Source organism: Neofelis nebulosa, chromosome 8 (genome assembly GCF_028018385.1).
Source record: "Neofelis nebulosa isolate mNeoNeb1 chromosome 8, mNeoNeb1.pri, whole genome shotgun sequence".
Classification (NCBI taxonomy): Eukaryota; Metazoa; Chordata; class Mammalia; order Carnivora; family Felidae; genus Neofelis; species Neofelis nebulosa.
Genome location: NC_080789.1, coordinates 115,555,182 through 115,569,488, shown reverse-complemented (window position 1 = coordinate 115,569,488; position 14,307 = coordinate 115,555,182). Strand labels below are relative to the sequence as shown.

At 51.0% G+C, this 14,307-nt stretch overlaps 1 protein-coding gene across 4 annotated transcripts in view; it reads left to right on the top strand.

The window, feature by feature from the left end:
• JCAD (junctional cadherin 5 associated) overlaps window positions 1-14,307 on the top strand; it is an 82,588-nt gene that overhangs the window by 50,386 nt on the left and 17,895 nt on the right. For 2 of the 4 annotated variants that reach the window (XM_058681578.1, XM_058681577.1), the window contains one exon: window positions 2,356-2,694. In XM_058681578.1, the coding sequence (XP_058537561.1) occupies window positions 2,414-2,694 (281 nt within the window). In that variant the 5' untranslated portion in view covers window positions 2,356-2,413. Of the gene's footprint in view, window positions 1-2,355; window positions 2,777-10,370; window positions 10,517-14,307 lie in introns of those variants that run through there. The other 2 variants (XM_058681580.1, XM_058681579.1) reach the window with 2 other exon arrangements.

Sequence of the window (14,307 nt, the reverse complement as noted above, 5' to 3'; positions counted from 1 at the left end):
TCCCAATAACCAGTATGCTTTTGATCTCACACCTGTAAGTTCGAGTTATGGCTCTTACCTTTTGGATCTTTTTTGAAAGAGGTTTATGGGTCGGCCTGGGTCGTCATGCCACTTGAGGGTTTGTTAAACACAATGTCCACGCGGACGTGGCCATACCAGACCAACCAGACCACCTCCTTGCCCAGTAAGGAGAAGGGCCGAGTGTGTGTTTGGTGAGGGCCCTCTCTCCTTGCGCACTGGCAGGGGGCTGTGCCGTGGGCGCTGCCTGCCCCCCTGTGTCCTGCATGGTACATGGCTTTTAAAGAGCCTGACACGGTAAGAGAAACTGAGTGTAATAAGACCTACACTCCAGGGCTTACTGTGGTGCCGACTGTATGAGTGACATGAAGCCAGTCAGTGGGGGGGGGGGGGGGGGGGGCGGGGGGCCCGATCTATGGGGGCCCTCCCTGATCTAAATGCTACAATGAGATAACTGCACCCCAGATCTATTTGATATACCAATTCCCTCTCTCATACACACGCACATGCAGTTTATCTAGTGAACTCCTAATCATTCTTCAAAACCCAGCTCAAATGTCCCTTTCTCCTTTTGTGCATTCATTCCACAGTTATTTATTGAGAGCAGGCTATGTGCTAGATGCCGGGGGTATAGCACTGCACAGAACAGGGATTCGCCTTCGTGGCCTTGCCTCTGTGTTCCCGTAGCCCTCCCTGTGTTTGTAATGGGATCACTTTCCCCTGTGGACCGTAGTCCAGTGACTTGCAGTGGAATCTAAGAACACATGCTCGCCTCTCTGGTCCTTCCATTCCTGTGAACGGCCCAAGTGGTACAACCCCTGCGAGCTGTGCAGCAGGAGCGTCAGGAATGGCTTCTGCTACAGTAACCGCCAGGGCCTGTCAGCCTTCCATAAGATGTGGGGGCCTCGTGGGAAGTGATCGACTTCCCGAGTTCGATGCTCTCTGCGCTGATGGCCGGGACTTTTCTGCCACCGTAACAGAGCATGTGGTGAAGAGCAAGGACGCGCCCGGTCAGCAGAATTGTGGGATGGGCCCCCGTAAGAATTCCCCCGACAGGAAGCACATGTGTCTCCCTTTCACCTGCACACAGGCCGGCAGGCATTTCCTGGCCATTGTTCGCGGGGGCTGCCACGGCGCCGTTTCCGTCCACCAGAGAAGTGGGGCCGGCTCTGGCCTAGCTCTTGCAGGCCTGGCCCGCGGCCCAACCTCCGGGGACGCAGGGCTGCTCCCCACTAGCTGGAAGCCACGGGAAAGAAGATTCCCCTGGGTAAAAATAAACACGGCCCCGCCTGTTTTACACCTGTGCTCACAGGTAGGTTCCTTCTGTTCCGTGGTCCTGCTGCCCTGGGCCGGTTGACTTGGGGAAGTTGCCCAAGTGGAATTCATCTACCACGGTGGGATTGGGCAGTGGCTCCAGAGGGAAGAGCTGCCCCAGGATTTGTTGGCGAGAAATCTGAGTCTTAAAAATTTCACGTCACAGGGGCGCCTGGGTGGCTCAGTCGGTGAAGTGCCCGACTTGGGCTCAGGTCGTGATCTCACAGTCCGTGAGTTCGAGCCCCGCATTGGGCTCAGAGCCTGGAGCCTGCTTTGGATTCGGTGTCTCCCGCTCATGCTCCCTCTCTCTCTCTCTCTCTCTCTCTCTCTCAAAAATAAACAAACATAAAAAAAAATAAAAACAATTTCATGTTGGAAGGGAGAAGTTGGGGATTGTGGAGCGTGCTGGGTGTGCGTGCTTGGCCAGCCGGGCCCGTGGTCTCTCACGATGCGCCCAGAGACCTGGGCTCTGCTCGCAGCAGCCCGGTGTGGCTGCCCCCCAGAGCCCCCAGAGCGCCAGGGTGGATCACAGCTCCGTGCTGATTAGAGATCCGGCTCTGCCCTTTGAGAGCAAAAGGTATGGCTGCAAGATGACAAGTATAATAAGGTAAAGCCGGACACTGGCAGGTTCTCATTTTAGAAACTCAACGAGGTAATTGCAGCTCCGCATCTGTATTTATCTTGCCTTCACTGCTCGTGCCCATTGTTTTTGGATGCCCGGGGCAAGGGAATGGTGGACACAGTTAATCATTTCATTGCTTCAACGCTAGTCCAGACTCTTCTGCAAGAGGCAGCCAGCACAGGGTGGGGTCCCCCGGTTTCCCACCTCATCCTGCAGAGCCCGTGCCACGTGCACCATCCCCAGTGAGTTAGACGGGGCAGAATTTTAGGGGGAGCGGTCCCCATTCCTTCACGTTCCCAGCCGGGGACGAGTTTGGTGGGAGCGAGGGGAGGAGGACGTGTCAGCCGCAGCTCCGGGGAGAGTCGGACACCCCTCACGAACCCTCTCTGTTGTCCCTTCAGGGTGGGTCCTGCCAACGCGACGGTCCCGGCGGCCGAGCTCCCATGAAGCCAGCGCATTATGTACAGCGTAGAGGACCTCCTGATTTCTCATGGATACAAGCTGTCAAGAGGCATCCCGGCGCCACACGACGGTGACCGCGAGGGCCGCCGGCACGCCAGGCCCCGCGCGCGAGCTGGCCAGGGCCTGCTGAATGGGTGCGAGGATGGCCCCGCGGGTCCCCCCCCCAGTAAGCCGTCCCCAGGGAAGGGCCACGTGAGCGCCTCGGAAGACAGCCACCACCTACGGAGAGCCCTCGGGGAGCCCCAGAGCGCTTCTGCTTCTAGAGCTCGTGAGGCGGGGTAAGCTCCCACAAGAGCCCGCCGTTTTCTTTTGTCTCGGGGACTTGGCGGCAGGTGTGCAAGACTGATCCTTCAGAGAGAGGTGGGGAAGGGTGAGAGACAGGGTCGCTTCGTTCCATGGGCCGGGGGGGGGGGGGGGCGGGTGCAGGGTTCGCCGCACTGAGCACGGGGCCTGGCCACGGGAGGCCTTCAATGAACAGTGGTCAGCAGGCGAATTCTGTCATGGGAAACCCATGGCATTTTAGTACCCACCCTCTGTTTTCCCTTAGAATCTCCTCACATTGCCTTCGCTAGGAATCGTTTAAAAACCCTGGAGAAGCTAGTTTCTGTCAGGCACACATTCCTAGTGCATGAGGCTTCCTTAGTAATTAATATGTTTCAATATTGCGTACATTACAGAGTTGGAAGAGGTGTATGTCCCCCTCCGTGTGTGAAGAAGAAAACCTTTCTTCTTGTACATTTGTGTAATTTCGTTGCCTTCCAACCCATCTTTCCCTTGCACACACTGGCCCTAATGTGGGTGTCCCATCTGAATACAGCTGCAATCTGTGGGTGTTTTCCTACAACAAAGAAGAGGGCGGGTTGGCTGGGGGGCCAGAGGCGGGGGTAAAAAAGAGGGAATTTGGGCGGCTTGCCACAGAGCCGCATGAGAGGGGAGTCCTGTGGCCCTCATGCACACGGTTTCCACCTAGAGGAGACCCTTGTCATCACTTCATGAAAGTGCGTTTGTCTCCAGGGCTGCGTTAGGACCAGGCTCAGACTGGAGGAGGAGGGTTCTGCCTCTGTAGAGCAGATTATGTAATTGTGCATAACCGGCAAGAAAGGGACCAAAGCAACCAGTGGAAGCAGAGGCCTATCTTCAAGGGAAACAAACACACAAAAAGCCGAGCAAACTTAAAAGGGGAGTGAGTTCAGTCTAGAGGGAAAGAAGCAGGCTTCCATGGTGAAAACTCACCTTTCCCAGGAAGGATTTTCCATGTTGGTTGACAGCTTTCAGGTGAGGAAGGGAGAGGGTTCATTCTTAAAATTTAGAGCATTCAGCCCCATCATTATCGAGTAAAAGCAGAGGTGATTGCCTTCCACGTGCGCGGTGCAGTGAAAGCAGGCTTATGTTGCCACGTCAGAACCATTTCTCTGGCCAGGGGCAAGGGTTAGTGGCCAGGTTCAGGACGACACCCACAATGGAAAGGGATGTAAAACTGCTTTTATTTAACCTTGCCCTTCAGACTCACACGTGTGTCCACTACTGTCTTGGGCCTAAGTCTCTTTTTGGCCACGTTCCCTGAAAAACATGCCCGCCCTGGATTTTGGAAGAGGCTGCTTTCGGATGAGTTGGCTGAGAATTAGAGAATTAGTGTAATTACCACTACACAAACTTGTGCTGGACTTTGTCCTGCCCTCTGTTGCTTCTAGCTCTGTGCTGAGTATATCTGTACCTTCCACCTTGGATTTCGGGGCCCTGAGGCTGTACCTTGTCTCCCCTTCTTGTGTGTTTCCTACGGAGTTTGTTATGGTTGCTGGATACACAGTGTGTTTAATATGTGCTCATGGATTCAGTTCTTTCTTCCACTGTTGAGGGGCAGACGTCCTCAACTTGTAGTGAGGTAAAGACTGGGGCAGTGGAATCCCTACAGATGGCCCTTGGAGGCTGTGTGGGGGCTCCCTCAATCTCAGAGGGCTGGATCAGAGATCAGAGTTGGGTCCCACAGTGGGGGTTAGTAAAATCCCCTCTAGAATGCTGTGTGGGCCATGTGGCCCCCACGCTCGTCTACAACTTGCTCAGGACTTTCTAGCCCCTTTGTGCTAACAGGTCTTTGGGGACCCCAGGCACTCACAGCCCAGCCCCTAGGTAGGTAGGCATAATCGGATCTGTAGGCAGTCTTTCTTTCTGTCATGAAAAGTGCTCAGCTCAGTGGCTTCATGTGGCACTGGGATGTCTTCATACAGATGACCGTGTTCTCGGCAGATCTGGCCATGTCCCCCCAGTTCTGAGGGGGGCCGATTACCTTCTGAGATGTATCTTAGCTGTCAGACTGAAGGTTGCCTTGTAGGGTAAAAACAGAAGATGCATACGTGTTCACAGAAATCCATGCCAGTGCCCAAAGCCTCCGAGACCAGCTGCAAGCCTTCCTGGGTTGAAGTGAAAAGATGTTTTCTTTCTTTAGTAGCTTATAGAGACCTGAAAACAGGAGGCAAACAGAAAAGCAAACAGAAAGGTAGGCAGGAGAATGCGTTTTCAGGAGAAAAAAAAAAGTGCCTTGAGAGGAAATAAAGAGGTGCTAATCGTTAAAGCCTGAAAACTGAAGAAAAAGCAAACCCAACAATACTTTGGCTTCTGTGAACTCTGAATCTGGATGAGCAAATGGTGCTTTGCCAAATGCTAGCCTCCAGGCTGCCGACCAGGGCAGCTGTGGTCCTGCTGCATGCCCGTCCCACACGGCAACTCTTCTGGGCTGGGCTCCAGGTCTGGAGGGGCAGGGGGGCCCAGGAAGGGCAGGTGGGGCCCCCAACTCCACGCCATCAGGGTGGCTGGGAAGCATCACGAGGGTACCCTCTTGCACTCTCTTAGGAGGGTTGAGGTTTGCCTTAGAGAGTATCCCCCCACCCCAGGCCAGTCCTCAGGGCCTCGTGGACTTCCCAGAGAAGGCGGTGGTCAAAGTGGTTTCCAAGGCCACGGGGGCCAAAAGAAGCCTGGTTTGTTTTATTCTATTAGGAGAGCACGTTAGCAGAGTCATATTTTATAGCCAAAGGACATGAAGCCCAGAGGTCCTCGGTGACTCTGTAAGGGCCACTCGGAAGGAAGCCTGGCTTGGGCCCCAGGCTCCAGGCTGCCAGGCAGGCCAGCGTCTGCTGCTCCATAGCGGTGTCGGGCCCGGATCAGCTCTCCCCGGGTGGGGCCTGTCCCTGCTTGAGAGGGGCCTGCATTTCTCCAAGCTCCTTTCACAGCTGCCTTGTGGCGGACTGTCCTCTCTCACTTCCTTGTCCTCCGCCCTCTCTACGGGCACGAGGGGATGTGCGGTGGCTCCCAGGGCACAGCTGTGTCCCTTTCCTGTCTGGGGAGCTGCCTAAGGAATGCATCCTGTCGTGTGTAATCTAATCTAATCTAATCTAATCTTATCACCTAGATCAGATACGTGTGCACAACGTGGCTTCTCTCTGTCATCTGGGGTGTGGCTTAAACATCAAGACTGCCTTGGGAGCATGATCGCGCTTCTTCCTTTCCCTCGCGAATTAACATCATCTTACAACAGAGTTTCTTATGTAAGGGCTGGTTATATCCAGTAAAATGAAGAAAAAAGAAAAAAAGAAAAACCACAAATATGGAGCCTTGACTAGATTTCCAAACATGCAGGATGCATGTTTCCCAACTTGGCCGAAGAGGCTGTGCTTTGAGCTTGCACTGTTACCGTATCAAGTGACACGGAGATCCCGACACGGGCAGAGCATGACAGTTGTGTCATGTGGGGAGCTGAAGGAGCCGCTGGCTTGCTGAGAAGCTCTTGTACTCAGGTGGTGCAGATGAGCCCAAGAGTCACTTCCTGCTGGTACACACGTATCCGAATTAGTGAGGAGAGAGCTCCCTTCCAAAGCTACGTGCAGGGTGTTGCACTGGGTCCTTGACCCCCTTCGCCTGCAGCGTCACCCCCTATCTCCGTATGGCCCTGCAGGCCTCCTTCTCCACGCCTTTCAGGGTGCCAAGCACGCAGGGCCACCGTGTGTTCCCCGGCACTAAGCCCTGCCTAGAAGCACCTGGGGCCCTCCTCCCACTCCCCTTGGAAGCCCCACCCATCAGTTTGGTGGCTTCTTCAGCTCTCCCAGTTGGAATGACTGGCTCCCTCGTGCCCCTCCAGGGTTGCCACCAGCTTCCTGAAAGCTGACCCCATTTCTGATTCACCTCTGGTTTTGCTAAAGCCTATTAAGGAATTTTGCACCTATTAAAACACTCAGAAAAACTTCTTCTGATAAATTGGATGAAACCTAGTGCTTTTCACGCCAAGGCAGTTGTGGAAGTGCTGAGCATTTCGGAACATTGGGATAAAGCGGGTTGGGAAACGGAGGAGGTTTTTCCAGCGGGAGGACCTGTGTGAGGCTGGGGGTAGGGAGGAAGGTTCCACTGTGACAGGGAGGGGCGCTGGCTTTCCGCGCCGGGCAGCTGAGGTAGCAGTTTTGACGGCTTTGTCCACATGCCAACTCCTGGGGGATGAACAGGGAGGGAGGGAGAAGGAAATGCGAGTCACAGACTCGGCCAAACTCCCACTAGGCCGAACGGCCTCGGTGGTAAAATTCCCCTCCTTTGTAGATTCTGTGGGTGCAAGAATCTACAATCTAGCCCACTTGAGTGAGACGGGGCAAGTCTTCGTGAGGCCGTACTGGGGCGGCTCGGGGCCCACTGCAGGGAGGAAATGGAGCCTGGCTGGGCCTCGCCGAAGTGGGAATGAGAAAACTAGGAGCCAACGCTGGTAGTCAGGTGACTTCTCTCAGGGTTGTGAGTTGTTCCCCTGGGGGGCGCTTTCACGCTGGGTCCCACCTTGTCTCCTGTCTCTGCATCTCCCTGCGCTTCTGCTCCCTCCTTTGCAGAACGGCCTCTTCCCTTCGCTGACGGTCCCTGCTTTCCAGTAACTGGCTCACAGTGACTTTTGTTCCGCTCTTGCCTCTATGTGACGGTTTAGCTCCAGACGGCCCTGGTGACTGCCACCCATGTCTCTTACGTTTTTGAGACAAGGAATCATTAGTTGGGCTTTGGCCTTGGTTGGCACATCTCAGCCCTGTCCCATCAATGGGGACAGGGAGCAGGGGCTGATTAGGGGAAGGCAGGGTGGACGGGGAGGAGGGGATGACCAGATGTGGATGTCTGACCTTTACCTGCCCTCGATGAAGGGGCTACGGATGAGGGAGGTGAGTGCTGACCGAGTACCCCAAACCTGTTCTCTCTTCACAGGCCATTCATTTAGTAACTCTAGAGATTTGGCATTTCCCCCTTCAGTCGGGTACTCCAGAGACCTTCCCCTGATGCTAAACCACTCCTGAGTGGTCTCAGTTGGCAGATTGTGACGATGGAGATGCCGCAGGCTTTGCACAGACGTCACTCCCGTGGTGCAGGAAGAACCTCACAGGCAGCCTCAGGTGTCCCTGCAGGACTGATAGGTTCATAGCTGGAAAACCAGGAATGTCCTAAAACTGCACAGACAGTCAGCGTTCCACTTATCAAATGACTTGGTGCCATATTTTTCTTGTATCCTAATTTTTGCCGTCTAACCAACGACAGATACTTCTCGAGCTCATCCTATGTGGCATCTCTGTCCTCTCTCTGGCGATATGGAAAGGATGCTTCTGAAAGCTTACGTTTACATCCGTGTTCAGAGACCATAAAGAGAAGTATTCTCTAGTCTGTCAGTTTGCACGCACTTTAGCTATTTGTGCACCTACTGTGTTGTTCCAAGCCTCGCTTGCCAACACACGCACACGCGTGCGCACACCCGGGCACAGACACGCGCACGCACGCCCGCACCTGCCAAGATTAAGGAGAGAATAGAGGAAGTGGGCACGGGAGAAAAGCTAGCCGTTATCTATACGTGGAGGAAACTGCGTGCTTAAAATGTAAGTAGCCATAATTGAATAATACTTAGCTACCTTTAAAATATATAAAAGACTGTTATCAGGCATTCACGGTTTCCTTACTGTGTTTCCTCTGAGAGACTATAATCAGAGGAAGCTGTAAAATAACTTAACGTAGCAGAAGTTTGGATCTGAAAGTCATACCATAATAGGTTCTTCTCTGCTCGGCCCCAGGAATTCTGATAAAGATGTTTGTCAGTTAACCCTGAGAATAACTTGTAATTCTCTCTTGTCATCAGCGGCAGTCATAACCGTGTAGAGACATAGCAATCTAGAAGAGCCTCTGATGTGGCGGTCGGGGGCCTCATCTCGGGAGGTTTATATTTGATTAGCAAACGTCCGTTCTAGATGGTGCTCCTGGGTATGGCAAACAGTCACTTTTCAGAGGCTTTCTAAGGTGCTGTCCAATCATATCCTGCTTATAATGGTTTCCCAAGAAGGAATGCTTCAAGTTTAACGTCTGTTTCTATATCTCTCTTTGTCTTTATGAAATTACATTTCCACAAACGTTATTTGTCTTTTAGCTGCTTGCTTCGCATCCTAATTATTAGGTGTTGTTGTTTTGACCTCTTCACAGAGAAAAGTGCCAGCTGTTTGAGCTGGTGAGCTCATGAACACACGTGAAGAGGCAGACCCCTGGTTTTTCCCATGGTCTTTTCAAGAACAAACCCTTCTTCTGGGGTGCTTTGTTCTTGTTGTTAGGCAGTGCAACCTTTCGGAAGTGCCTGGAGCCGGCCCCCTCTCCTGCACACACTCTCAGGGTGCTTTCCCGTCCGCAGTTCTTCCCAATAAAAAGCAGGAGAGGAGACTTGTGGAAGAACAGAGACGAGGATGAGGAGGTGCCTCTAGAAGAAATGGGAAGGCTCCAGAAGCACAGTCTAGAACTTCATTTGTCTTGGTAGCTGGGCCTCCATCGAGAGAATTGTGAGTTGCGTTTCTTCGTCAGGTGGAGAACCGGGTTCGTAAGGAAGCCAGGACGTTTCCAAGTGAGAGGCACTGGATGGGAAGGATGTGAAACCTGGGTCCAAGAAAGCACTGCAGTTGGGTCTTCGGTTCTGGTTCACTTTGTTTCAGAGATGATGATGCCTCTGAGTTCTTGACGAAGAACAAAGAGCCTTAGACCAGAGTCTAGCTGAGGTACTGACAGGTATTTGATGTACGTGACTGTGGGATCAGTGTCCTTATCTGTCTACACAGAGAGCCGACTGCTTCCTCCTACCTCCTTCTGGCTCCGGTTTACCTTCCTTGGTGGCTGCCTCCCTCACTCTTCACTGTCGTAAGCTTCGCTTCTGAGGCACAGAGTGCTCCATAGACCCCCACATGAGCGTGGGGGTGCCGACAGACTCGTGAAAGGGAAGTGAGGAACTCGGAGTGGTTTGTTTCGTTTCATTGTCGATGGCGGCAGTGTGTGGATTGCACTAGTGAAGACATTTTACCTTGGTGAAAGAATATCCCTGTTAAAGAGAAAATAGGAAAATACTGAGACAGTCTGCTTCACCTATTGGAGTTATGTGCAAAAAAAGGGATCAGAGCTTGCTCTTCCTGCTTTGTTGTAATAAACTAAATATTGGTTTTGTTCGACATCATCATTGTGGAAACGGGTGTAGCTTCTTCCTTAGAGACCAGCCATCACCGGAGGGGCAGAGTCTTGTTATGACAGTCAGCTATATCATTATTTCCTGTTATTGTGAAGGCCCATTGATTACAACTTCAAAAAAGACAATACGGGCCGAAAATAATCATCACATAAGACAAACACTCAGTTCTTTCTCTCTTTCCTTTGTGCCCCTTACCTCCTTCCTTGATGTGAGGAAAAGAATTTCAAAATTATCTACTCTGCTGAGAATTTATTTTAATTGGGTTAATAATAGTAGTGATTGTTTAAAAAAAAAAAAACCAAGGGCTTATTGTGTGTCAGGCACTCTGCTAAACAGTTTAAATGCATTATCTCATTAAGCCCTCCCAACAAACCCAAAAAGGAAGGAACTACTCCCGTCCCTTGAGTATAAATGAAGAATGAGAGGCAAAAGCCAAGCGAAGTATCTTGCCGAAGGCTCTGATTGGAAAGCCCGCGCCCGGGCCGGGGGCTCACGCTCCCTGGCGGCTTGCCTCACTCTCCCCATTGGCGTACTGAGAAGTCCAAAGCCACCGACGCTCCCGTCAGCCCTGTCGACTCCGAGTAGCCCTCCCTGGGGGGCAGGCACAGGTACACTGGGCTCCCTCTGGCCTGACTGCAGGCCCCATCTCTTTCCCCTCTGCTCCGCCTAAGCCCTGTCTTCCGGAAGCTCAGACATTCATCAGAAGGTGACTAGGAACCAGCAGTAAATGCAGCCTACGATTCTTGTTGAGATTTAATTTTTGCTAAATAGTGATATGCATCCATAGTGTTTTCAGAACAGCCTCGTCTTTCCTGACTGATCTTTACGGTAACCTTCGTAGGTTAGGCTTAATCTTCTCCTGACTCCTATTTCCCCTTTCCAAAATTACCTTTTTATTACCCTGTGTCAGAGGGTTACTTACCCAGTATAGTGTATCGAATATACCAAGGCACACTGAAAAATAAAATTGCAGGCTTCCGGGCCCAGAGAGCATTAAGAGCAAATTCTGTAGCAGCAGATGGCTGACCCGCTCACGGAAACATGGCAAACATCTCACACGGGGCTGGTGAATATGAGTCACTCTGAAGAGATGCCCCAACGCCTCTGCCAATCTCCAAAGAGAAGAGCTTCTCCCTTGAGGAGTATGAGGCTCCTTAAATGACCCGTTCCACCTTTATGCTCAGACTGTGCATCTGGACTAGGGCATGGCTTTTGAAGGAACAGAACTGACACAGCTGCCCCCTGGTCCAGGACATGCCCACTGGTGTGGGAAGGCGGTCGGCCATACTGGCATCTGCTAGGCCGGCAGGCGGGCTTGCTAACTAGAAGAAATCACTGGACCAGGAGACCACTTGGGTGGAACCTCCCACCCTCCATGCAGACCTCCGAGGGAAGCCCAGTTGGCTGGACTTTGGGGACTGCTCACGGGGAACCAGGTTTGGGATTTTGTTCATGGAGGAGGGAGGGCATCTCTCCCACGCCCTCCGGTATCGACACAGAGCTAGGCTGTAGTGTGCCTGGATGGTAACAAGTTGGTACAGCTGAGGACCGTGGAATCAGAAGATTATCCTGGAACGTGTGAAACCATGGTTGAAAGTCATGTCAGAGGGGCGACCTGGTGGTTCGGTTGCTTAAGCGTCCAACTCTTGATTTTGGCTCAGGTCATGATCTCACGGTCTGTGAGTTCGAGCTCCGCATCGGGCACTGTGCTGGCAGCCTGGAGCCTGCTTGGGATTCTCTTTCTTGCTCTCTCTCTCTGCCCCTCCCCAACTTGTGTGCATGCTCCCTCTCTCTCTCTCTCTCTCAAAATGAATAAATAAACTTACAAAAAGTCATGTCAAATATTGCCATTCTATGTAGGCTTTTACTTTTTTTAAAAGAAGGACAGTATTTTCTGTTGTGGTTGAAAAGGAGTCCTGAGAGCACTAATAGAAATGTCTCCGGAGGTTTTTCATCATTAGCTTTTATTACTTCAGTGAATGGGTTTGCCTGTTTTCCTTTAGACATGTTGTTTTTCACATGTTCACATTTCAGATATGTCCCAAGCAATTTCTTATCAGTTGTTTCGTTGCTATCATGTCTCTTTTCTGTGATAAGGTATGGAGCTGTTAGCAAGTGTTAACTTCTGTCTCACCTCGGTCCTGTTTTCCCAGGGGCTCTGTATAAAGACCCTGCTTGTCTCGTGGAACTTGTCCACACAATTTATTTGAGCTCTCACATTCCTCTTTGTTTTTCTTATCTTTTTCCCACCCTGTATTAATGTGTTCAGCATGTTTTTGTAAAACGTCCCATTGTTAACTTTTTTAAGATGTAAATTATTAGGTCTCATTTTTTTTAAAAAGACAAATTTGATCTCATCTTATTTCCTCAAAGGTATTAGAAAACTTATTCTTGGCCTCGAAGCCATGCGAGGGGAGGACACAATTGGGCCAGGAATGGACATCATGCATGGTAGCCAGTAGATATCCAGGCTGATAACTTGTCTGAGGGAGAAATTTACAAAACTGCCACCATGTGGGGTCCACTCACGCCTGTCAGACTCAGTCTTATACTGGGTACAGAATAGATGTTTGTTAAATAAGGTCTTTAGCACTATATCATATGGCTTAATTTTAAAATAGATTATTTAAGGGGCACCTGGGTGGCTCCATCTGTTAAGCATCCAACTTCAGCTCAGGTCATGATCTTGCAGTCTGTGAGTTTGAGCCCCGCATCGGGCTCTGTGCTGACAGCTCCGAGCCTGGAGCCTGCTTCGGATTCTGTGTCTCCCTCTGTCTCTCTGCGCCCCCCTCCCCCAAAGAAGCAATTAAAAAAACAGATTATATAAGATTTCCCAGATGACCTGTGTTTACCTTAAATTGGGATTTTGGTGTATTGTACAAAGGAAGAAAGGTTAATCCAGAATGCTTAGCCATTTGGGTTAGTCAGGGCAGATTTGACAAAGGTTATAGAGTGTAACCTTTTTAGGTGGGCAGGGAAGAAAACAGACTGCATTGCTTGTGTAGGTAGGTAGGGTCTGATGATATTCTTGCCCTATTTATGTCATTTTTTATTTGTCTTCTGATGGTGCTCATGGCACTTACATAGACAAATAGCACCTCGGGAGTCCAGCTACCTCTTGGCCCTTCAGCATGCCACATGTTTACCGAGAAACCAGAATTTCCATTGGGAAAATGGGCAAAAGCGACACTGTGGATTTTCCCCCTAAAGTCAGTGCCTCGGCGACATGTTTATGGGACTGTAAGGATCATGTGTGAGTGGTGCTGATTAAAAACCATTAAAGCCATGTGGTATCCACTCCCCGTCAGCTGAGGAATCAAGGCAGGAGAGGGGATTCTGAAGCAAGGCATCAGCCACACACGTCAATTATTCGTTTTACTCTCTCTTAATCGGGGCTGTGACAACTGTCACCCCAGAAGTGGTTCATCCCCTAGCGTTTCTCGGCACATCTGTGATGGACGGGCGGTCATGGAGGAGTTCGTAAGGGAAGGGCCCGTGGCCTCTGGGGTTCAGGAGGGGGGTTCCTCGGCTCACCAGGGTGGGGGCAGGAGATGTGCACGCAGGGCTGAGGGTGGTGGCTTCCACGGGAACCATCCTTATGGAACCCAACCCGAGAGGTGTTCTGTTACGCATTCAAAGCCTGAGTGCTCAAAACGTGATTTTGATAACGACGAAAGCCGCCAAGACGTTGACCTTCAGCCACGCCCAGGGTTAACACAGCTGTCACTACGTGTAAGAAGTAAACGCAGAAGCACTTAGGCTGCTCAGTGGCAAATGCTTTACCTCAAATTGATCTGAAATCTTTTCTACTTTTTCAACCCTTTCATTCAGTGGCTGCTTAAAAAGTTATCTGGGAGTGGGAGTGGGGGCAGGACTTGAAGAGCAACCCTCACTTACTGAGGCAAGGAAGTCATTCCAAGACACTACTGCTACTACTGTTAATAATGATGGCATGCCTTGGAGATATTTTGGGTTGGGTTATGAATTTTTTGGTTTTCTGATGCATATTAAAGCAATGTGTGTACACCATACTGTAGTCTATTAAGTGTGCAACAGTGTTACATTTGAAAAAGCAGAGTCTGTACCTTAATTTAAAATATTACTAGGGGCGCCTGGGTGGATCAGTTGGTTGAGCGTCCAAGTTTTGATTTGGGCTCAGGTCAAGTTCCCACGGTCGTGGGACTGAGCCCCGTGTCAGGCTCTGTGCTGAGCATGGAATCCACTTAAGATTCTCTCTCTTTCCCCCTCTACCCCACTCATGCTCTCTCTCCACAATTAAAAAAAAGTGAAAAAACATATTGCTGAATTGGGGTGCCTGGCTGGCTCTGTCAGTAGAACATACAACTTAAAAAAAATTTTTTTTTAATGTTTATTTCTGAGAGAGAGAGAAAGAGTGCAA